Source organism: Pungitius pungitius, chromosome 20, assembly GCF_949316345.1.
Source record: "Pungitius pungitius chromosome 20, fPunPun2.1, whole genome shotgun sequence".
In the NCBI taxonomy this organism is placed as follows: Eukaryota; Metazoa; Chordata; class Actinopteri; order Perciformes; family Gasterosteidae; genus Pungitius; species Pungitius pungitius.
In genome coordinates this window covers 15,934,417-15,959,366 of record NC_084919.1, presented here as the reverse complement: position 1 = coordinate 15,959,366, position 24,950 = coordinate 15,934,417, and the positions used below count along the sequence as shown (strand labels likewise).

General features: G+C 47.4%; 1 protein-coding gene across 3 annotated transcripts in view; it reads left to right on the top strand.

Annotated features, from left to right (window-relative positions):
• The window catches only part of slc35f1 (solute carrier family 35 member F1), a 32,855-nt gene that overhangs the window by 1,138 nt on the left and 6,767 nt on the right, over positions 1-24,950 (top strand). The window contains exons 2-8 of one of the 3 annotated variants that reach the window (XM_062559483.1): positions 801-976; positions 1,596-1,723; positions 16,817-16,976; positions 17,090-17,249; positions 18,127-18,179; positions 18,293-18,447; positions 24,009-24,119. In XM_062559483.1, the coding sequence (XP_062415467.1) occupies positions 801-976; positions 1,596-1,723; positions 16,817-16,976; positions 17,090-17,249; positions 18,127-18,179; positions 18,293-18,447; positions 24,009-24,056 (880 nt within the window). In that variant the 3' untranslated portion in view covers positions 24,057-24,119. The remainder of the gene's footprint in view (positions 1-800; positions 977-1,595; positions 1,724-16,816; positions 16,977-17,089; positions 17,250-18,126; positions 18,180-18,292; positions 18,448-24,008; positions 24,120-24,950) is intronic. The other 2 variants (XM_037449344.2, XM_037449343.2) reach the window with 2 other exon arrangements.

Below are 24,950 nucleotides of genomic sequence, written 5' to 3'. Positions count from 1 at the left end.
ACACACACACACAAAATATTACATTGAATGATTGATTTTCACCATATTTTATTATTATTACAATAATTATCTTATTTCTCATTTTTGTACTTACCTCAACCCTTTATTGTCACTTCTTGTTGCAATGTGAGGTTTCAAAACCGCATAACTCAGATCATTCACTTTTTATAAAGAGTGTATGATCCCCGGCTGCACAGAGCACACATATTTAACCAACTACAGTGATGGAAAAGAAATATGACACCTGGTTTTACAAATCAAGTTAAGTGTCCTTTTGGTCTGAGGTGCATCGCTAAAATTCCTTAAAGGCCACAGACTAATCTGCGGACATGTCAACAGGGACATGAAGTATCAATGCAATGTTTCCAGCACATAGTTGAATAATGCCACAAAGCAGTCCGGCTATGATTACATTACATGTTATTTAGCTGACGCTTTTATCCAAAGCGACTTACATTGCATTATAACCCATGCATTACATTTTTGCCTGGGGAGAAATTAGGGGTTAGGTGTCTTGCTCAGGGACACGGGCAGCCGGGATTTAACCGCCAACCTTGTGGCCCCCAGCGCACTGCACTACTCCATGCGCCACCAAGACCCCATGATGGAGGCAAACAGGGCGTCTACCAACACATGAATGATGTATCTGATAACGTCACAACTTGTCTGTAAACTATAATCACTGTTTCTCTGTAAGTGCTGAATGTCTAAATGATAATATATCACCTCAGCTTTAAATCCAAAGCATTTGTCCCATGTAAAATCCTTCTTGGGACACTCACCACCCTTTGGCCCTGCAGGGACCTGCTGGTGACCCTCGCTCTGGGTCAGGTCCTGTCCCTGTTAATCTGTGCAATCAGTCTGACCAGCAAATACCTGGCTGAGGACTTCCACGCCAACACGCCGGTGTTCCAGAGCTTTCTCAACTACATCCTGCTGTTTCTGGTTTACACCACCACACTGGCGGTCAGGCAAGGTACCCACTTAACCTGAATGTGTCTCTTTGTGTGTTTGTGTGGTACCGTGGCCAATTAAAAAATATAAAATGTTTGCTGATGGTACCAAGTAACACCAGTGCAAGAGTCACCGATATCAACACAGGTTGTTATTATTATTATTGTATTTAAAAATAATTAAGTTGATGGGTGCACACATGTATGAATTTAACATATTGTACATCTATTACGCTGTTCATTCTGTACACAAGACATCCCTTGCAGTCTGTAGATCCCGTGAGAGGAAAGGTTACAATCGCATTTCCGGACATGTGGATCTGCAATAATGACGCGTTGTCACAAAACATGAAACCCGGTTTTGCCCGTTTTTTACGGCTACTTAAGTAACGTGTTGATTTTGTCAATGATCTTTTACCAACTAAAGTAATATGCCATTAATATATTCTCCTCACTCCGCTAAAAGTGTTTATCAGCCTAACAGTCTAAAGCTAAAAACTGTTGTCATTAGATATTATATAAAAAAGCACATAGCTGTTTGGTAACAGACAAAGTCTTGTCGAGCCACCGGTTTCCTTCGCAGGTGGTTTGCTGTCATGGATGGGGTCATCTTCGCCTCTCTTTGCATACTTTGTCTGTCAGGGGATGGGAACCTGCTGGCCATCCTGAAGCAGCGCTGGTGGAAATACATGATTCTGGGTTTGATAGACATCGAGGCCAACTATCTGGTGCTCAAGGCTTACCAGTACACCACACTCTCCAGTGTACAGGTGAGTTTGTGTGTGTGAAAAACCTTTGTCAAGTCCGACCAAATCACCACAATTATATCTGCGGTAAATACTGTGCAGTTGATTTGCATTATGACCAATGCAGGCAAAAATCCATCCATAAATCCATCCATAACATTACAATACTTCACATCATACTGTATTCAGGCTGGATGCTGGCAGTGAGGCAGTTATTGGAAGGAAGGAATCAGCTCACATTCCTAAATTATAAAGAAATGAGTTGACCTGAAAATGTATCAGGACTGTGGGGATCTGACAGCATCCCTGCAGGGCTGGCAAAGCGGGCACAGGGGCCCTGGAGTGGATTCAAACATGACTACCAGGAACACAGGGAGATGGTACTGTTTCACAAAGTTAATCTACAGGGAGTTTTTTTTAACATTTTATACAAAAATCTCCAAAATCGTTCCTTCTTTAGGACAATCCAAATGATTTATTCAGATCTTCATCATTCTCAGTTATCCTTCATGTCTATAATAATCTTAATCTATGGTGTTAATCTTTAACCTAAAACATCTACCCGCCCTCCTGTCAATGGCAGTGTCAATGGATCTTTTTGGGGTAGGGCCAGCCAATCGGTTTCAGTTTCAAAGGTATCAAACATGCATTATTACTTTGCAGTTATATATTTAACATTTATTCCAACAGTCTTAACATAATAAGGACATCTTAATTAATGAATACATATACAACTATATATATATATATGTATATATATATATATATATATATATATATAAAACACAATTTAGAATATGATATAACTACCATATCATAATATCTTATTATATTAAAGGATAAATATATTACAATATAAATATATTTATATGAAATCTATTAAAACATGTGTATATATATATATATATATCCTCCACTCCCACACAGTGATGCCCGCGGTGCGCGTATACGCTGTTAGGACGTAGTTAAGTAGCACCTGTGAATCTAGTGTGTTGAGGAAAGACCAACTCAAAAGCTCCACAAAACTTCACACAATTAATTATTTTGGATGAAACGTGCCTGTTTTCTTCCACGTCCTGGTTGCGTGTCCTGTATGCGTCGCAGCTGGGTAGCGATGCTAACTTTAACATGGCGACATGACAAAGTTATTCCTGCGATCAACCAGCCTCCACCTCCAAACATATACAGCCTTAGCACGTCGCTAACTAGCTAAACCTCACGGTGTAGCATCTCTACAGAAATGTCATATATGAGGCAAGAAATTTGACTTAAGTTAAAGTTGGAGTGCAAAAAAAAGGTAAAGTTGCTTTTGCCCCTGTTCAGTGAATACTAGCTAGGTGAAATAAAATCATTGACATCCATTGAATTATTTATAATCACTAAATAACGTTGCACCACCCTAAAAAGGGACTAATAACCAACTATAAATCATGTCTCGTAATTCATATTCACTCATTGAGAGGAATGAATTGAATGTTTTATTTTGTTTCCAGCCAGCATCACACTACACATATGCACAGAGAAATCACAGAAAACGGCTCCTTAAAGTATAACATGGTTTATTAACTTCCAACAATAAGATCAAATCAATACCATTGGAAACGAACAAAAGCTATAATACGATATCCTAATATCTAAATAACAAATATGCACGTGGAGAGGGAGGTGCGTGCGTTAGATAAGGAGGGGAGAGCTGAGGAAGGTAGCTAGCTGGAAGCTAAGCTAGCTGGAAGCTAAGCTACCAACCATATGGCAGGCCATGGGTGCCTACAAGCTGGCAGAGATGTTGCTGGGTGTTTGTACACCACATGTGTTCCATACATGTAGGTAGATCTATATGTGTAGAGGGACAGGTGTATTGGTTAGTAAATGATAAATCAAGGGAAAGACTCAACGCAGATCTAATGCGGAACAGTGAGACATTGCAGTTGATAAACATACACTATTGCTCACGATGGTAACTGACTACCACCTTTTTCAGTAACGAGTAATTGTTGTGTTCAAATAATTGTGGCAGTATAGAAAGAAGGTTGTCTTGCTGAAGTTAATTGCGCCGGCTGACCACTAGGGCGGCAGTATATAAGTGCGGCCTTCCTTCTTGCGCCCCCACGGATGCATCATTTCCGGGTCAGGTATCTGTCTGCGCAGAGTAGCGACCGCGTGCTCTGTGCACCGGGCTCAGCTTCTGTTCTTAATCCTCTCGATCGGTGGTAAGTGTCCTCTAGTTCTCTCTCTGGTTAGATCTATCAATATTCTGTGGCTGATGTCATTGTGGCCACAGGTAGATGTCTGCCGCCGTGTGGGTCTTTCTCTCCCCCCCTCTCCCTGTGCAGGTTTGACCTTAAACAGGTATGTTACTGAAATCTAGCCTCCAAAAGCCTTGATCAATGTGGCTTAGTAAAGTTAACTTCATGTCCATCGACAGGGAATGTTCATCAGCTGGCTGAACCCTACAGGTGGTGATCCAGGTGACAGCACCATCTGTTGATTGGGGCCTCTGCTGCTTTGTCTACTGCGTTCTCCGCTGTTAAATGCTGCCAAGTGTACATTTGTTGTCTTTGCCACGAGGTGCCCAGCGTGTCTACTTCCGGCTGCCGCCATCGCTGGCTGGGGGGGCTATGGTTGGCTTTCCTGGTGGATTGCCGACACCAGATTTGAACCAGTTTAGTCTTATTTTGAACAACTGATTGGTTAATCCTTTAGTTTGTATTATTTTGGTTTGTTTCCTGTATTTTCTTTATTTGTTTGGTTACATAAATTGTTTTGTTAGGATGATTTTTGTGTGAATTATTTTCTGTTTTAGGTTGTTTGGTATGCTTTTGGTTTATTTTGTTGTAACCTATTTTTGTTTGTTTATCCCTTCTAGCGGCTGCAATCCTGGTGGTTCAGGCTGGTGGCGTGGGTGGTGGTGGTTTTCCTCGTGTGTCGTGTTCCATTTGATTTTGTGCCATCACTGGGTGAACTCTTGTTTGTTTTCTTTAAGTTGGTTTTATTAATTCTCTTGCCCCACCACCGGCCCTTCTCACCAGTGGGCCTTTAGCATTTGATTAGGTTTATTTTTGATTATGTGACAAATGCCAGATTTTATAGTAAATTATATTTACCTACCTTTTATTGAATTGAATATTGTATCTTGTTGTTGAATAAAAATGTTTTGTAAACGGGGAACCACGAGCCCTTGCCTATTGAGTGGAACGTACCTGTGTGCTTTAAAGGTCTTGGGCCTATCCCAAGTGGCGTTGCTGGAAATCTTTAAATCCCTGAGTGTTTCTCTGCCACTCATTCGCGCTGCCACACTTGGCGTTGCTGGCAGGATTACTCTTTTAACGGCAATGACGTGTGTTCCCTGTGGGTTTTAGTTTTTTTCTCTCTGGTGTATTAATGTTGTTTTTTTTGTAGGCATTTGGGAGCGTTTAAAGAGACAAAGCAGCAGTGGTTTCCAGTGGATCTTCGTGCCAATTCTGGGGAGACTTGGTAGAGTGGGTTAGACATAGGTGGCCGTTTTTGAGTTTTACTGTAGCCATGGAGGAAGAGTTACAGGAACTTAAAACTCTGATAACCCAGTTAAAGGCTGATAATGACCGGTTACGACAGGAACGGGCTGGCTTCAGTGCCCTGCCGTCTACCTCTGTTGCGTCACCCACTGCCCCTCCCACTTCCAGCATCCCTGTAGCAGAGAGGCTGGTGTTTGTACCCCGTGATAGGAAGTGTCCTGTTTTTAGGGGAAGAACAGGTATGGGGTTGAGTGAGTGGAGGGAGGAAATAGAGGCGTGTATGAGGTCCCGGCGGTTATCCCAGTCTGACCGGGCATTTTTCCTGTTTGACCACCTAGAGGGTGAAGCTAGGGAGGAGCTAAAGTATCGCTCTAGCACAGAGAGAGAGGACCCCGATAGAGTATTGGCCATTTTACAGGAGTTGTACGGGTGCGCGGAGTCTTATGTTGCTCTGCAGGAGGCTTTCTTCTCCAGAAAGCAGCAAGAGGGAGAGACTCTTCAGGAGTTCTCCCTCGCTTTGATGGGTCTCATGGAGAAGGTGAAACAGCGGGCACCTGCTGGTGTGCCAAATGCTGAAGCCCTTTTGCGAGACCAATTTGTTGAGCACGTGCTGGACAGTTCCCTGCGTCGTGAGTTGAAGCAGTTAGTGCGTAGACAGCCTAATTACTCCCTGCTTGCTGTTAGAGGAGAGGCAATTCAGTGGGAGCTTGAAGGTCTACCTGGCGGTATGAGGGGCCGCAGTCATTCAGTCCCCTCAGTGTTTGGTCTCCAGTATGGTGTCCAAGGTAACCCGCAGGTCTCTTCCCCCCCTGTGTCAGAGATGAGTGAGATGAGGGAGATGCTGCGGCGTCAGCAAGAGCAGCTCAACAAGCTTACTGAAAGTATTGCTCTGCTGCAGGCCTCTCACCAGCACAGTCATCCATCTCGTACCGGTCCTCCCATATGCAGGCGCTGCAATCAGCCCGGCCATTTTGCCAGGGAGTGCCGGGTGCACGTCCCTCGTTCACAATCTCATTCACAGCCCCAACCCAATCCTGGTGGGCAGTCTCGTTTTGCTTCTGGGTCGGAAAACTAGTGCCCACCGAACTGCAGAGCCACAGTTTGGGAGGGGTCGCTACTGGCTCACAAGTTGCACCAAGTAGCTCAGAGGTTTCTGAGCTGATTGCGTCGTGTCCCCATTTAGCTGTAGACATGGGTGGAGTGAAGGTTCCTTGTTTGGTGGATACTGGTTCCATGGTGTCTACGATCTCTGAGAGCTTTTTCCACCAGCATTTTGAGCCTTGGGGTCAGGATCGCCTCCAATTATGTCATTGGCTACAGCTTAGAGCCGCTAACGGCCTGGCAATCCCCTATATCGGCTACATGGAGCTAGAGGTACAGCTTTGTGGCAAAGTGATGCCCCACTGTGGAGTATTGGTTGTAAGAGACCCCCCTGGTGGGGTGCCGGCTCAAGTGCCGGGTGTTCTAGGGATGAATGTTATCCGTAAATGCTACCAAGAGCTCTTTGGGCAGCATGGCTTGGGTTTGTTTTCTCAGCCCTGTGTCTCTGAGGCCCCAGGGCCTATTGTGCAAGCGCTGCAGCAGTGTCATTGTGCAGAGGTGCCTCAGGACAGTCTAGGAAGAGTAAAGGTCAGGGGTAAAAGGGTTTGGCGAATCCCTGGTGGTGTCATGAAGATCGTGGCAACAACATGCTCGGAACAATTCTCTGTCTCCACAGTGTTGTTTGAGCCCTTGGACTCTGGTTTGCCGAGTGGCTTGCTTGCTTCTCCTGCCCTGGTTAAGGTGATTAGGGGCACAGCCTACATACCGGTGGTTAATGTAGGCTCTGTTGAGGCCGTGCTGCATCCCCGCACAGTTATTGGCACACTGGGCACTGTCAATGTCATCAGCCTTCCTGCAGGAGTCACGGAGGTGCCATCAAATAGGGTGACCATGTCTTCTCATACGGTTTCCCCTACTGTACCACAGCAGATGGGAGAGATGGACCTGTCGTCCCTGCCCGCCGATCAGCAGAGTCAGGTGAGGTCCCTGCTTGGGCAGTACACCTCTGTCTTTTCGGCTCACGATGGGGATTTGGGTTGTACTCACCTTATCTCCCATGACATCCCCATTGGTTGATGACACTCCGGTCAGGCAACGCTATAGGCGTATTCCACCCTCAGATTATGAGGTTGTAAAGGAGCACATCAATCAGCTGCTCTCATCACAGGTAATCCGGGAGAGCAGCAGCCCCTATGCCTCCCCCATTGTGTTAGTGAGGAAAAAGGATGGTAGTCTGCGCATGTGCGTTGACTACAGACAGCTAAATAACAAAACCAGGAAGGATGCCTTTCCTCTGCCACGTATAGAGGAGTCCCTGGATGCGCTATCTGGTGCCTGCTGGTTCTCTACCCTGGACCTGGCCAGTGGTTATAACCAGGTACCAGTTGCTGAAGCAGATCGGGCAAAGACTGCCTTCTGTACACCCTTTGGTTTATTTGAATGGAACAGGATGCCCTTTGGGCTCTGTAACGCCCCCAGTACCTTTCAGAGGTTAATGCAGCGTATTTTTGGGGATCAACAGTGTCAGTCTCTCTTGTTGTACCTTGATGATATTGTTGTGTTCTCATCAACAGTGGAACAACATCTGGAGCGATTAAAAGTAGTGCTAAACCGACTTCAAAGTGAGGGCCTTAAGGCCAAGCTAAGTAAATGTTCCTTCTTTCAGAAGGAGGTACATTACTTGGGCCATGTGATTTCTGGTGAGGGTGTCTCCACCGATCCAAGAAAAATTGAAGTGGTAGCCAATTGGCCAATTCCCACTACTGCCTCAGAGTTGCGGTCTTTTCTTGGTTTCGGCAGTTATTACCGGCGTTTTGTGGAGGGCTTTGCTGAGCTGGCAGCACCCTTGCACAGGGTTGTGGCTGAGGTTGGTCATGCTAAGACTGGTAAGAAGTCTGAGCGGGGGTTTATCAGGTGTTGGACTGATGAGTGCCAAAAGAGCTTCCAAGCACTGAAAACTAAGCTCACCACTACACCGGTGCTAGCCTATGCAGATTTCTCCCTCCCCTTCATTCTGGAGGTTGATGCAAGTCATGGTGGTTTGGGAGCGGTGCTCTCTCAAGAGCAAGCGGGAACGGTAAGACCAATAGCCTACGCTAGTCGAGGCTTGAGGCCCACCGAAAGGAACATGTTGAATTACAGCTCCATGAAGCTAGAGTTTTTGGCCCTTAAGTGGGCCATGACTGACAAATTCAGAGAGTACTTGTTGGGTAATAAGTGTGTGGTCTATACTGATAACAACCCCCTTAGCCACCTGTCTTCTGCTAAATTGGCTGCTACTGAGCAGCGATGGGCAGCCCAGCTTGCTTCATTTGATTTCGAACTTAAGTATAGGTCAGGGAGGAGCAACAAAAATGCTGATGCTCTCTCTCGCCAGCATCCCCCCGGTCCTCAGGATATGCAAGTGATGCTTCCTACTACTGCAATACCTCAGCCTTTGCAGCAAGCTTTGGGGTCAAGGAAGGTGGAGGCAACCCAAGCTGCCATTGCAGCGTTGCCACAACACACCTCCCCAGAGATGCGTGCCTTTCAACAGGCTGATCCTATTATCCAGGAACTGTTGGTGTTTTGGGAATCAAAGCGGCGTCCCAGCCATGAAGAGCGGGTACGGTTGTCCCAGCCCACGCTGTCTCTTCTCCGACAATGGGACCGCCTGGTGGAGAAGGATGGAATCTTTTATCGCCAGGTGTTCCGCTCCGATGGTGCGGAGGCTGTGCTTCAGCTGTTGCTTCCTGGTACCCTGAAAAGCAAGGTTTTGACCCAAGTCCACCAGGAGCATGGGCATCAGGGAGTGGAGCGGACATTGGCGCTCCTTCGGTCTCGGTGTTACTGGCCTGGCATGTCTTCAGATGTGGTCCAGTGGTGTCAGACGTGTGAGAGGTGTCAAACTGCTAAAGATGTTCACCCAACAGCTCATAGCTACATGGGACATCTGTTGGCGTCTCGCCCCAACAAAGTCCTTGCCATGGACTACACTACTCTAGAGCCTGCCCAGAATGGTGTGGAAAACATCTTAGTGATGACCGATGTTTTTAGTAAGTACACCATAGCTGTCCGCACCAGAGATCAACGTTCCCCCACTGTGGCTAAGGTTTTGGTGGCGGAGTGGTTTTACAAATTTGGCGTCCCTGCTCGGTTGCATTCCGACCAGGGCCGTAATTTTGAAAGCTCTCTCATCCAACAACTTTGCAATTTGTATGGTGTTGTAAAAACCCGCACTACCCCATACCATCCAGCTGGGAATGGTCAGTGTGAGCGGTTCAACAGAACCCTCCACAATCTGCTGCGTACACTGCCTGTGTCTCGAAAGCGGGACTGGAACGCATGTTTGCCCCAGGTACTATACTGCTATAACACAACGCCCCATCAGGCTACTGGAGAGTCCCCTTTCTTCCTAATGTTTGGCCAGGAGCCTAGGCTGCCAGTGGATTTCTTGCTGGGTAGGGTTGAGAGTCCTGTTAGTGGAACGGTTCATGAGTGGGTTCGGGAGCATCAGGCTCGACTGCAAGTGGCATTTGAGGGTGCAAAGGAGCGCTTGCAACATGCGGCTGACCGCAGAAAGCAAACTCATGATAGGCATGTTAAGGACCTGCCACTGCTTGAAGGTCAGTTGGTGTTCTTGCGTGACTTCAGTGCAAGGGGGCCCAATAAGATCCGGGATCGGTGGAGCTCTGTGAGGTATCGAGTGTTGAGAGCACCCAGGGAAGGCGGCTCAGTATACACCATAGCGCCAGTAGATGACCCGACAAGGGTCAGGCAGGTTCATCGCAACATGCTGAAGGCGGTGGTTGGAGTGGACCCCCCTGGTGGTGCCTCTCTCCATAACTTGGTTGTGGAAGAGCCACCCTCTGTGGATGAGCAGTCATGCGAGTATGACTTGTGTGTTCTTGAACAACCACCCTCTGTGCACCCTTCGGCTTTGCCCTGTAGCAGATCAATCTTGAATCCCCCAAATCCATACCAAGTGCCATCTGACCCAGATTCTCCTGGGGGGAGCTCATCGATGGCTCCACGGGTTGGAGCATCGATACTTCTGGTGGCCCCTCCAGTGGACTGCCCCGGCCCCAGCCACGAAGCCCCACGTCGAACCACACGATCAACTGCTGGCCACCATGCTAATGTTCACCATCTTCCACGGCCAGTGGGAGGGGTGGCGTCTGCTAATCCTCCCACTGTTGTGTCTAATGCAGTTTCTGCTCTTTTCAGACCTTGGTGCTAATCTGTAGGACTTGGCTTGAGCTATCCATCGTCGGGGCGTCGATGCAAGAACTGGGGGTAGAATGTGGCAGTATAGAAAGAAGGTTGTCTTGCTGAAGTTAATTGCGCCGGCTGACCACTAGGGCGGCAGTATATAAGTGCGGCCTTCCTTCTTGCGCCCCCACTGATGCATCATTTCCGGGTCAGGTATCTGTCTGCGCAGAGTAGCGACCGCGTGCTCTGTGCACCGGGCTCAGCTTCTGTTCTTAATCCTCTCGATCGGTGGTAAGTGTCCTCTAGTTCTCTCTCTGGTTAGATCTATCAATATTCTGTGGCTGATGTCATTGTGGCCACAGGTAGATGTCTGCCGCCGTGTGGGTCTTTCTCTCCCCCCCTCTCCCTGTGCAGGTTTGACCTTAAACAGGTATGTTACTGAAATCTAGCCTCCAAAAGCCTTGATCAATGTGGCTTAGTAAAGTTAACTTCATGTCCATCGACAGGGAATGTTCATCAGCTGGCTGAACCCTACAGGTGGTGATCCAGGTGACAGCACCATCTGTTGATTGGGGCCTCTGCTGCTTTGTCTACTGCGTTCTCCGCTGTTAAATGCTGCCAAGTGTACATTTGTTGTCTTTGCCACGAGGTGCCCAGCGTGTCTACTTCCGGCTGCCGCCATCGCTGGCTGGGGGGGCTATGGTTGGCTTTCCTGGTGGATTGCCGACACCAGATTTGAACCAGTTTAGTCTTATTTTGAACAACTGATTGGTTAATCCTTTAGTTTGTATTATTTTGGTTTGTTTCCTGTATTTTCTTTATTTGTTTGGTTACATAAATTGTTTTGTTAGGATGATTTTTGTGTGAATTATTTTCTGTTTTAGGTTGTTTGGTATGCTTTTGGTTTATTTTGTTGTAACCTATTTTTGTTTGTTTATCCCTTCTAGCGGCTGCAATCCTGGTGGTTCAGGCTGGTGGCGTGGGTGGTGGTGGTTTTCCTCGTGTGTCGTGTTCCATTTGATTTTGTGCCATCACTGGGTGAACTCTTGTTTGTTTTCTTTAAGTTGGTTTTATTAATTCTCTTGCCCCACCACCGGCCCTTCTCACCAGTGGGCCTTTAGCATTTGATTAGGTTTATTTTTGATTATGTGACAAATGCCAGATTTTATAGTAAATTATATTTACCTACCTTTTATTGAATTGAATATTGTATCTTGTTGTTGAATAAAAATGTTTTGTAAACGGGGAACCACGAGCCCTTGCCTATTGAGTGGAACGTACCTGTGTGCTTTAAAGGTCTTGGGCCTATCCCAAGTGGCGTTGCTGGAAATCTTTAAATCCCTGAGTGTTTCTCTGCCACTCATTCGCGCTGCCACATAATGAAGAAACACTAGACGGAGAGGAGACATCTTGGAATGAACAGTTAAAATCAAAAGTATTTAGTAAATGAAAAGGTGTTGTGCTAAAAAGGACATCTCAGCTGAGGAGCTACTAGTCTCTAGTGTTGTTACGTCCAACCCTCCTGCTTCGAAGCTTGTGTCAAAATATAAACCAGTGCAAGGTGAAGCAAATGTATCGGTGATTGGTTCGTTCGCTGCTGATCACGTGATCAGTGGCGTGCGAAGCTTCGTTCCGGCGCACAGTCACGTTACTGCTTCGATTTGATTCAAATGGGTGCGAAACAGGGTTCGGGCTTGTCTTGTCAAAGTCAGTGTTGTTGCGAGTAACAAAGAGCAAATTTACAATGGAACCTGTGGCAAAGAGAGGTCGCTCCGAGATGTGGGAGCACTTCAATTTGATTTCCTCTAACAAGGTTGGCAATAGGCAGGCCAAGTCTGTCATTTGTATTGTGTAATTATTGATTAATTATGAAATTCTGAAACAATTCACATAAGTCCCTATGACTGCCATGAACTGCACATGCAGTAGGAAGCAGTTGCCATCAGGCCACAGGACAGTCTTACGACCATCCCTAGACCATGCCGTTGTCTTCAACCAGCGAACTCGAGAACAATTGCTGCCTACAAGTATTTATACCTGTAGTGGCTAAAGTTCCCTTCTTACGTTCGGCAGTTGTTTCTTTTCATTTAACCACTCCAAAACGGAAAGAACGAGTCTACGCGTGTTTATGTGTTGAACAACGGTAGAAAACAGTGTGTTCGCTCCGTTCGCTTTACTGAAAGATCTGCCAGCATAACATTATACAGGGTTTCTTACTTCCTCAAACACGGGTTCCTTACGTCCTAAATAGGTGCGCGCACTCGCGTAGCTCCAATGTATAAAATCAAAGCATGTACACTAAACATGTATTAACTATACATTTTTGTAATCATACTTATAATGTAATAAATCATCATAGAACATGAATCAAAATGATCTTAATTTAAACCTAATTTATAACATGGAAAATGGCACTAACAATACCAATCAGTAAAGGTGTGAAAGTCGGTGACCACGCCCCTTGGGAGTGGTGACCATGCCCCTGGGAGTGGTCTCCTGGTGAGTTCAAGTTGCTCGGCTGTTACAGGCCTCAGTCAATATCAGTTGTGGTGTTATCAAGTATTACATGAATGCATTTCAGTAGATTACATTACATTGAATACAATCATAACTGTACTTTGGTATTATTCTATTGATTACAGTGGTTTTAGTACATTCCCATTACTTTATTGAATACATATCCTCCAGAATCATGGTTGTATTTTGTTGTACCCTAAATGCATTTTATCTATAGTTAATTTATGAAGCTGGTCGTCAATTTATTTTTTAATATCCTATCTAACGCGTTAGTATGTCCAAACCAGTAGCCAGATTAAAGTTACTTGTCCAAGTCACTGTGCGCTATCATTTTGTCATTAAAAGTAAAATATATATTTGAATTATTGCGCCTCTGGGAGTGAAGCCACGTAGATGCGACAATAAAGTAATGTTTTCGGCATGAGGGTCCCGTCACGTGTACATACATAGATCTACCACGCAGCGACACAAACAACAATGGAGGAGAGGGAGAGATGCGCATTTTTGAGTGGGAAATACAATCAATATTTTGAGTATTTGTCAGCTAAAGACGGAAATATCAAGGTCCGTTGTACACTCTGTGCTGGTGGTGACAAAGTGCTATCAAGCCGGTTTTTCCCCTACATTATAACTGCTGAAATTATTCCCTGCCCTCCTGAAAAAGTGTGGAATAAAAAATATTTTCCATGAACGGCAATTCCGCTACAACACGTATGCGCATATGTCCGTATATGCGCACACACGTACCAGCGGACATACATCTTCCCCGCTGCCGGAGTGCGTAAGGCCCCCCGGGTGACAGCGTGCCAACGACCCGTCAGCTAGAACTGTTAGCCGGTCAATCGTCAGCAGCAAGGCAAACCCCCCCCCTGCTGTGTTTTCTCGAATGTCCTTTTTCTGAGGGGATTGAAGAGCTTTTGTGTTTTTCTAACACAAAAGCTGGATCCAAGGGGGTAGAGGAAGTTTTCCTTCTTGGTGAGCTGGGAGCCGGGATTCTTTTGAACAGCTAGAAAATGGGTCCCACCGACGAGGTTTGGTCCAAGATGAGTTAGAGAGGCCCAAACGCTGAAACCCGGAGAGCCCAAATGAAAGCTGGAGAGCCCGAATCCTTATTCCTATCATCGACACAAGTCGATTCGAAAAGTTAACACTGACCAGTGTCACGGTTTGGTCTCCCTTTCTGTTTTAGTTTGAAGTTTCATGTTCCTTGTGGTCCTGGGTTAACTTCACTTCCTGCCTTGTCCCGTGATTGCCTGAGTGTTTCCACCTGTGTCCAATCACCTGCACCTCCCTCGTGTATTTAAGCCCCGTGTGCCTGTTGTCCTTTGTCGCGTCATTGTCTCCCGTGGTTGGAGCACGTCGGTTTTTGTTTTGTGAAATAAAGAGCACTTCTCGTGGAAGACCCTGCATTTGAGTCCTGCTTCCGCCTGCACCTCCACGCCCACCTGACAGAATGACGCGACCAAGAAAGGACTCAGCAGGGTTTTACCCAAATTAAAAATATTTGGGAACTCGCCTTGCGTTTGGGGGACCACGGAGCATGCAGCAGGCTGCCCGGCGAAACACCAACACCGGCATGCCAGCGGACTCCTGGAGCGACCTGGGGCCTGACTACCTCGACTTAAGAAGCCCATTTTTTCAATGGAAAACGAATGTCGTTGTTGGCCCCAGGAGCTACCAGGAGGAATGCTTCAGGCTCCGGGACCTCCTCAATCCGAGGAGAAGGAGCCGACGAACCCCCGCAGTCCCGGCTCCCGACTCGGCCCCCAGACGCCCGTTCCAGCCTAAGCGGGCCCCAAGACGCCCGTTCCAGCCCGACTCGGCCCCCAGACGCCCGTTCCAGCCTAAGCGGGCCCCAAGACGCTCGTTCCAGCCCGAGCGGGCCACCCGACGCCCGTCTTCGCCCGTTCCGGCCCCCAGACGCCCGTCTTCCCCCGTTCCGGCCCCCAGACGCCCGTCAGCGCCCGTTCCGGCCCCGAGACGCCCGTCAGCGCCCGTTCCTGCGCCGAGACGCCCGTCAGCGCCCGTTCCTGCGCCGAGACGCCCGTCAGCGCCCGTTCCTGCGCCGAGACGCCCGTCAGCGCCCGTTCCTGCGCCGAGACGCCCGTCAGCGCCCGTTCCTGCTCCGAGACGCCCGTCAGCGCCCGTTCCTGCGCCGAGACGCCCGTCAGCGCCCGTTCCTGCGCCGAGACGCCCGTCAGCGCCCGTTCCTGCGCCGAGACGCCCGTCAGCGCCCGTTCCTGCTCCGAGACGCCCGTCAGCGCCCGTTCCTGCTCCGAGACGCCCGTCAGCGCCCGTTCCTGCTCCGAGACGCCCGTCAGCGCCCGTTCCTGCGCCGAGACGCCCGTCAGCGCCCGTTCCTGCGCCGAGACGCCCGTCAGCCGAGACGCCCGTCAGCGCCCGTTCCTGCGCCGAGACGCCCGTCAGCGCCCGTTCCTGCCCCGAGAACCCCGTCAGCGCCCGTTCCTGCCCCGAGAACCACGCCCCCGGTCCCGGCCCCGCGGCGCCTGACCATGACCCCTCCCTCCCACCCTCTTGGGACCGCCTGGAAGTCGGTCCTTGAAGGGGGGGTGGGGTCAGGGGTTGGGCCGGAGCCCCACGCCACGACGACGCCGCAGCCGCACAGCTCGGCGCCCCCCGCCACGACGACGCCGCAGCCGCACAGCTCGGCGCCCCCCGCCACGACGACGCCGCAGCCGCACAGCTCGGCGCCCCCCGCCACGACGACGCCGCAGCCGCACAGCTCGGCGCCCCCCGCCACGACGACGCCGCAGCCGCACAGCTCGGCGCCCCCCGCCACGACGACGCCGCAGCCGCACAGCTCTGCGCCCCCCGCCACGACGCCGGAGCCGCACAGCTCGGCGCCCCCCACCACGACGACGCCGGAGCCCCACCGCCCGGCGCCCCCCGAGACCCTGAGGCTCGGTTGCCGACCCGGCACGCCCCCCGAGACCCTGAGGCCCGGTCGCCGACCAGGCAGGCCCCCGGAGACCCTGAGGCCCGGTCGCCGACCCGGCAGGCCCCCCGATGGACCCGACACATGGCCGCCATCACCCGGAGTTCCCCGCGCGGCCCAGGATCATCGGGTCCCCACCCTCCCTCCCCTTGTCTGATTTTTTCCGGTCCTGCTCCCCTTTAGGACCGTCTGGAATTCGGTCCTTGAGGGGGGGGTTCTGTCACGGTTTGGTCTCCCTTCCTGTTTTAGTTTGAAGTTTCATGTTCCTTGTGGTCCTGGGTTAACTTCACTTCCTGCCTTGTCCCGTGATTGCCTGAGTGTTTCCACCTGTGTCCAATCACCTGCACCTCCCTCGTGTATTTAAGCCCTGTGTGCCTGTTGTCCTTTGTCGCGTCATTGTCTCCCGTGGTTGGAGCACGTCGGTTTTTGTTTTGTGAAATAAAGAGCACTTCTCGTGGAAGACCCTGCATTTGAGTCCTGCTTCTGCCTGCACCTCCACGCCTACGTGACAGACCAGGGCCAATTCAGAAAGAAAGTTTTGAGAGGAGGGAGCTGCCTGTCAACTCTCAGTCCAGAGCAGAGGGACCCCTGTGGGGTCCGTGGCTTGACTTATCAGATCTCAGCTCTCACACCTTAACCACAAGACCACATCCTATCATATCAAATAGCCAAACCTCAAAGGTAAAAAAAAAAAAAGTCATTGGTTTACAGGGATGGAATCAAGGCCCGACTCAAACTGCTCACTCAAGCCTTGGTGGAAGAGATGCTCTGGCTGAGAGTCCACCGTTGCACGGTATGTTTCCAGCCCACTTCTGGTCTGAAGCGATGAACCCTCCCAGGGGGAAGAATTTTACTAAACTAAATAAAACTCACCATGTCTGTATGTGTTTGTCTCTGTGTGTCCGTCCTTCCACTCAGCTGTTGGACTGTTTTGGCATCCCAGTGGTCCTGCTGCTGTCCTGGTTCTTTCTTTTAGTGAGGTACAAGACTGTCCACTTTGTCGGGGTGGGACTGTGTCTGCTGGGTGTCGGCTGCATGGTGGGAGCTGACATACTGCTCGGTCGACAGCAAGGTCTCGGTGAGTGTCCCACCGTGCTCCTGATCTATGCACAGCACGCCATGTTATCAGTACATGTGGAGGGTGCCAGGTTTGTTCATCTTGCAGTCTTGCCTACCCTTTTTCTCCTGTAGCAGGAGAGCAGAAGCTGTTTGGGGACCTCTTGGTCGTGGGTGGAGCGACCCTCTACGGGATTTCCAACGTCTGTCAGGAGTTTATCGTGAAGAACCTGAGTCGTGTGGAGTTCCTTGGCATGATGGGACTATTTGGATCCTTCTTCAGTGGCATCCAGCTGTGAGTCTTTGAGCTATCTGAGCTATTAGTAATGAAGAGAGATACACCTTTTAACTGCAGGGAGTACTGTTGAGGTACTGAACACTGACTGTTTGATTCATTGTCTACAGGATGATGTTTTAAATATATTTAATGCAAACAGATTTTTAGATATCAGTTGAACAAAGACAACATGTGTCGTTCTTGCAGATCATGTCAGTTTAAAGTTAGATATTAACTTAGATGTTAGATGTTAACTTCATAATCGCCAAATGTTGGTTAGGGAAACACTGGCATGGCCAAATAGAAACTTGTGGATTCCATCGGTACTCCTGAGTCTCCCCCATGTTCATGTCCATGTCAAGATAAATCTGCCATGTTTGCATGCAGTGTATTTTTTGCCTTTTCTAAAAAACAAAAAAGGGGGCATTTGAACATATCTGCACACTGCAGTCCCTAAAAAGTGATAAACTGGAAAGCGGAGACCCTTCAACCCGTTGATCAAATGAGCCCATATTGTTTGATGATTTAACTCCCCCTAGTAGCCATTTCATTGTGGCGAGTTTAAAGTTTGACTTCACAGAGTGAAACAACCTTTTGCGCTGTGTAAGGTACTCAGAGGATGTATGGCTTTCCTAGGTCGACTGTGAGGCAGTTTCTAAAATAGATGTTCTTGCCATTTAATTGCCCTTTTGCTCGGGCAGGAATCTTCTAATGTCAAAAGTTTTGGACGCAAATATTCCTTGAGATCTTTGTGTATTAGAGCAGTGAATTAGAGGTTTGGTTTTGTTTTTGTTTTTTTAAATTTTTTAAACCCAAGAATTGCTACAAGATGTTATTAGAAACAATAGGAAAATGGCCATTAGAGGTTAAGCTCTGCATTTGTGCTCTGTTGCAGGGCCATCATGGAGCACAAAGAGCTGCTGAAGGTACCCTGGGACTGGCAGATAGGTGAGAATGCACTTGCACGGAGAAAGTTGGATTCATACACACAAGTAACTAAGTGAAATGTGCCGAGATCGACTAGTTCAATCAATCAATTGGCTCCATGTGTGTGTCTGCAGGTCTTCTGTATATCTGTTTCAGTGCCTTCATGTTCTGCCTGTATAGCTTCATGCCAGTGGTGTTAAAGAGAACAAGCGCCACCTCAGTCAATCTCTCTCTGCTCACAGCGGACATGTATAGCTTCTTCTGTGGCCTCTTCCTCTTTCACTACAAGGTAAGAGCAAAATGCCAGGAAGCTTTCATTTGGATACATCAAAGAGGCCACCCGAACTTCAGACCATATATTTGTTATTTAGAGGGTCTGTGGACAGGACCCACAGTTCCATGAAGTCACAGTTTGTCGCTGTGATAAAAAGGCTATTAATGTCCTGTCTTTCAAGTCTTTACTTTGATAAGATAAGTTCAGTGTGACAATTTATATTTGACCATCTCTTTGTCAACCGCTTTATCCATGGTCGGGTTGCAGGGGCAACAGTTCAAGCAGGGACTTACCTTTCCCGGGGCACATCTACCAGCTCTGACTGGGGGATTCCACGGGTTTCCCAGACCAGTGTAGAGATATAATCTCTTCAGGTACTCCTAGGTCTTCCCCCGAGGCCTCTTCCCAGCCGGGCCGTGCCTGGAACAACTCCTTAGGAAGCCACCCAGGAGGCACCAGATGCCTCAACCACCTCAACTTGCTCCTTTCAACATAAATAAGCTACGGCTTAACTCTGAGAGTTATCTCCAAGGGAGACGCCAGCCACCCTCCTGAGGAAACCCATTTTGGTCACTTGTACCTGTGACCTAGTTTTTTCGGTTATGACCCATCCTTCATGACCAGGATGAGTGTAGACTGATGACTGACACAGGGTTCGAAATGACTTAGGACTCTTGGAGGGTCCCCTGAAATGTAACTATAAAAAATACTGAAGACTACCTTGCTACACTATATACTGCAGGCAAAATTATATTGACATATTTTGAAGGTGAGATAATGGTCTTGGGATGTTTTTCATGGTTTGGGCTAGTCCCAGTAGTGTAGTGGTGTCTGGAGAAGTGGATTGGCTATAATCAAACAGGTAACCCTCTAATTCTGGACCAACAAAGTTACAGCACCTTATATAAATCCCTGACATGACAAAGTGGATAACAGGTCATTCTTTCCTTGAGCAAGGAAGTTAACCAAGTTACCTAAATCCACCAGGTGTACTCATTATGGCAGCACCATGCACCTTCAAAGGGTTGGATGAAATACAAATGGCATTTCTCATCCCTTATGTTAATGGAATTTGTAAAACAACTAGCCGCTGGATTGAATAATAATGATGTCTATGAAGACTGTACCTACATTAGATGGTTTACTTTGTTTTAAAGTAGTCAATCTATAACCTGAACTAAGATCTTTAGGGACACGTTTAAAAAAAAAAGTAAGATATTCTAACATGACCGAAAGCCATTAATATGACAATAATCCAATAGTAACCACATTATTCAAAATCAACATGTTAAGTGACCAGGCACATATTTTATTTATTTGTTAACAACTTCATCAGGTTAGTGTTAACTGGGGTTGGAGAGAAGACCTACTTGCTTCTTTTTTTTTAGTTAGTAAAAAAAAAAAGGAAACGATAGTGAGCTCAACATTAAATGAATTATTAATAATGTAATAACAATAACTTATAACAAAAACTTATTTCACCAGTAAATTACTGTTAAACGACAAAAACAATGGGAAAAGGGTATTTTACAACACCTTCGAATGCAGCACAAGGCTGGCGAGGCGAATTTCACGTGAACGCAACATCTGTTTGTTTTTCAGACAACGGCAGCTACAGACTGTTCAGTGAAACACAGACACACTTTACACCGTTTAGCTGTCAGTATTTTAACCGTGGTTGCTCCATTGACATATTTAAAATATGTATATACTTCAGCTGCTAGCTAACGGTAGGCTAACGTTACCTGTCCAGTGTAGTGTTTACTAGCGTCCCGTGCGGCGCTGTTTCACTTCCCTCTAACGTCCGTTTTCGGAGCATCAGGGAGAAGCGGGAGGCATTTAAGTGGCATCTAAATAAGGCACCGAAATCAGAGTTACTATTCGGTCTGGTAGATAACGGCCGTTAAGACACCTGTACCGTATTAGCCCCGGGTCTCGGACCCCCCCCCCAAAAAACCTCTTCGGATCTACACGATTCACGTGGATGACATTTTCCCATTCAAAACTCACAGACTTGAATTAAGTCCTCACTATCTTTCGTAATCACTGACTGGACAATTATGTTGGCATGCTAGCTTTGAATAACTAGTCTAGCTAACTGCTACATGTCTGCTGTTAGCTGGCAGTTTGTTTGGCTTATACACGTACAGCAAGAAACGTTGACAAACGCACTCTTCTAATCATCTAAGTTAATGCAACTTTTGATATAGGAACACCAACTCCAAATATTTTACTATATTAAGCAATTATTATGGAGATATAAACATAATCGAAGCACTTACGGGATTTTCATTAGGGTTCTTTAGATTTCACTCTTTGTGAGGCTTCTTTTTTGCCGCGTTCAATGACCTACGTGTCTGCGTCACAGACTGTACTGTTTACTCCGGAGGACCACGACAACAATCTGTGACGCTATTAGCTGCCCTGATTGCTGCTCAATCGCGCTAGGAAATAAAGTAATTTTTTGTTATAAATATAAAACGTCACTAAAGACCTATAATTACACAATCATTTTTAATGTTAAAAATATTTTTCGGGGACCCCCCAAAATCTAAAAATAAATTCTTATGGGGGGTCCCCAATGGCTTATGGGGGGTCCGGGACCCCCCCAGACCCCCCTCATTTCGAACCCTGGACTGACAGATTGAGAGCTTTGTCATCCGGCTCTTTTCTCGCGAGTGCAATACCATCCCTGGTGCTCCAATACTCCAGCCAAACTCACACTCCATCTTCCCCTCACTTGCGAACAGGATCCCGATCTACTTGAACACCTTGGAGTAAGGACACATTCCCTACCTCGAGTAGTCAATCCATTGATTTCCTGCTGAGAACCATGGCCTCAGGTTTAGAGGCGCTGATCCTCGTCCCAACCGCTTCACAATTCAATTTCAATTAATTTTATTTTGTACAGCCCAAAATCACCAACAACAAATTTGCCTCAGAGGGCTGTACTGTCTGTACAAATGAGACATCCTCTGTCCCGAAACCCTCACATTGGCACAAGAAAAACTCCCCAAAACATGAAAACTCTTTCATGTTGAAAAATGGGAAGAAACCTTGGCTAACCGCTAGTAGGGAGCCCCTCACCCCATACTCTCGCAACACCTCCCACATCATCTCTCGGGGGACCCGGTCATACGCATTCTACAGGTCTACAAAAGACTGTAGACTGGATTAGCATTACTGCCAGGCCCCTTCCAAGATCCTTGAAAGAGTAAAGAGCTGGTTCCATGACCTTAGCGGAATTGTTCCTCTTCAATCCTTGGTTCGTCTGTCGGACAAACCCTGCATTCCGGCACTTTGGACTAGACTTTACCAGGGAGGTAGCTGTAGTTGGCACACAGTCTCTGGTCCCACTTTTTGAAGAGCGTTACCACCACTCTGTTCTCTACCAAAGAAGGCATAGTAGTTGGATTCAGCAGTTCCTCAATGTGCTTCTTCCGATAACCTCCTCAGTTGATGTCAGCAGGGTCTCATCCTTACTGTACACAGCTTGGATGATTCCCCGTTCCACATCCTGAGGTGCCGGATGGTCTTACAGAAGGACTTTGATGCCAACCAAAGTCCTTCTGCATAGCTACCTTAAACTCCTCCCATCCTCGCTGCTTTGCCTTCTCGTCGGTACATGGCAACTCCCTCCGGAGACCCACCACATATTAAACCCTGAAAGCCTCCTTCAGTTGAACGGCTTCTCTGACCACCAGTGTCCACCACGGGGTTCGAGAGATATCGCCCCTTGAAGCCACAACTCACTGCCGCAGCTTAAGCAATAGAAGTTTTGAATACCACTCTGATTCAATGCCCCCTCCCTCCACAGGAATTTTATAGCAGCTCCACCGGAGGGGTGAATTGAAAATTCTTTGGACCGGGGCATCCTCCAGATCAGTGGTTCTCAACTTGTCTGGCTCCGGGACCCACCTTTACCTCTTAATGACGAGCCGCGACCCAATTCAACCGGTCAACGGGGAGGGGGGGCGTGCTCCCGCGTTCGCTAGCGGTGTCGAAGGGGGGGGTGCAAACCCACTACTAACGGGTCCGCGACCCACTAGTGGGTCGGGACCCACCGGTTGAGAAACACTGCTCCAGATGTTCCCAGTTCACTCGCAGTACTCGCAGTAGCCCTAATCATGGATTTTAAGCAGCCAAGATGGCACCGAAGATGGCTGCCATGATGCGTTGGTGCTCTTTGTTTTTTGTTGTTTTTGTTGTTAATTCTGTTATCTGTTGGGATTCCCAGAGCTTTTGCTCCAGAGATGAGCTCATGAACATCCGAGGAACAACTCCAAGGCAGTTAGTTCAACTCTTCTTCTTTCTTCTGTGGCATTACTGCAAACTCTATTCAAAGGTGCACTCACCTTTACTCACGCGGTGAGATGCCGTAGGAGAGGGAAACTGGCCGGCTGGTTAGTGCGACTCGGCAATCGTGGTTCTCGCACACAGCTGCCAGGCATTTTCTCTCCAACGTGTGCTCACTGTGCAATAAACTGCTCCAGCTGCTGTTGAGGAAAGAGACATTTTTGCATCCTCCGTTTTGTGCTTCACGGAGATTCTCCTGGTCTCTTTGCTTCTACTCCAACATAAGTTGTTGCAATGATGTAACAGTGATCCTACAAACTGTTTGTGGCCCTTCCATCTGGCAAGAGGCTGAGGTCCATCAGGACCAAGAACTCACGCCACACTAACAGTTTCTTCTCATCGGTAGTCGGGCTAATCAACAGAGCCCGGGTCCCCCACTCCTTATGCACATACACTTGTCACTTTCACATACACTCACAACACAGTTGTGTAGAGTAATGTTGTCTGTTTACTAGTGCACTTTATTTTTTAACTTTTATTAGGGCCTAATTATTCTTTCACCTCTTCCATCACACTTTTGAGGCCTTTATTATATTCAAAAACGTTCGAATTTTGGCGTGTGCATGAGAAGTGCAATTTTGATATTTTCGGAGTTGCGTATTTGGGGATGAAGCTTATCACGCAACAAGATTAAACTGAATGAGAAGTTTCAAATGATTCACGGAACATAACGTTAACGTGTCCAAACTAATTATTCATGGTCATGGTGCGCCATGTAAATACTCGTAATGTATATAATTGTGTGCTTCTCTGCACTCATACAAGGAGGAGAAGTGAGACGGCGTACTTCTCTGCAAATACTGTCAACTTGCGCTCAAATGCCAAAACTTCCTCCAGCATCTGCAGGGCTGTGCCTCCTATCCCCTGTAGGCTTCAGTTTAACATGTTACGGTGCGCTGTCATATCCACAATGAAGTCCAGCTTTTACAGCCAATCTGTTTGCTCCACCTCAGGAAAGCTGAGGCCTTTGCTTTCCAGGAAAGCTTTTACGTGCTCCAGACATACAGGAAACCGTTTCAGCACCTGTCCTCTGGAGAGCCACAGGACTTTGTTTTGCAGAAGGAGATCAGAATATGCACACTCAACTTCTTCTAAAAATGGACGAAACTGTCAGGGATTCAGTCCTTTTGCCACGATTTGATTCACTATTTGAATGACGAGATTTATCACTTCTGTTTATTCCGGGGGAAATGTTTTAACAACAATGCCTCTCGGTGCAGGATGCAGTGAAACGTCAGCAGCTTTCTGTCCAGCGATTTCTCAAGTAAAGTCACAAACCCACTCTGTGCTCTTTTCATACTCGGTACGCCATCAGTCGCCACTGACACAAGGTGGGTGGTGTTTCTTTGGTGTTTAAACAATGCAACACAGCCTCATCGATGTCCTCTCCCTGTGTTTGTCCAGAGTTCACGAATCTGCATAACAGCGTCAGTTGTTCAATATCGCTGAAATCTTTCAACTCATGGCAGTCGATTGAGTAAGCTGGACCTGAATTCATGTCCCAAATCTGTTGACTAGTGATGTTTGTTGCCATTTTTATGGTCCTGTCCTTGACAGTCTTTGCAGAGGCATATCTCTACTTTTCTGAACTACTTTATTTTTGTTTTTGATGTCTGATATTTTGATGAACGATTCTTTTAAATACTCTCCATCGGTGAACGGCTTCCTGTGCCTTGCTATCTCCTGAGCTGACAACAATTTTTTACTTTTTTACTTTATCAGCGGAAAGCTGATCAAACTGCTCTTTTTCTTTCATTACCTGTTTGGGTTTTTTCAGCGAAGGCTGCGTGTTTGATATGGAAATATTTCGTTCAACATTTTAATTTTGTTGTTTGCAAATTTCTCGACACATTAGGCAGTGAAAGCTAATTCATCTGTCCATAAAGCATTGAACGTTCTGTGATGAGCTAGGACTAGGGTGCCTAATAGGTTGATCGCAATCGACCGGTCAATGTTAATGCTAATTAGCGATCCTTGCTTACTAACAGACCCATTTAATTTAATTCAAAAGCAACCCTGGCTGACTCCAAGAATGTATGGAATGGTTGTAAAGGTTCCCTCGCTTCTGTTTTTTTATGTACTCGTTTTTGTACTGACGGCCAAATGGAACTACACCCGACTACTACATTACACCACCCACCCCCATTGGCCGCTCCTCGGAG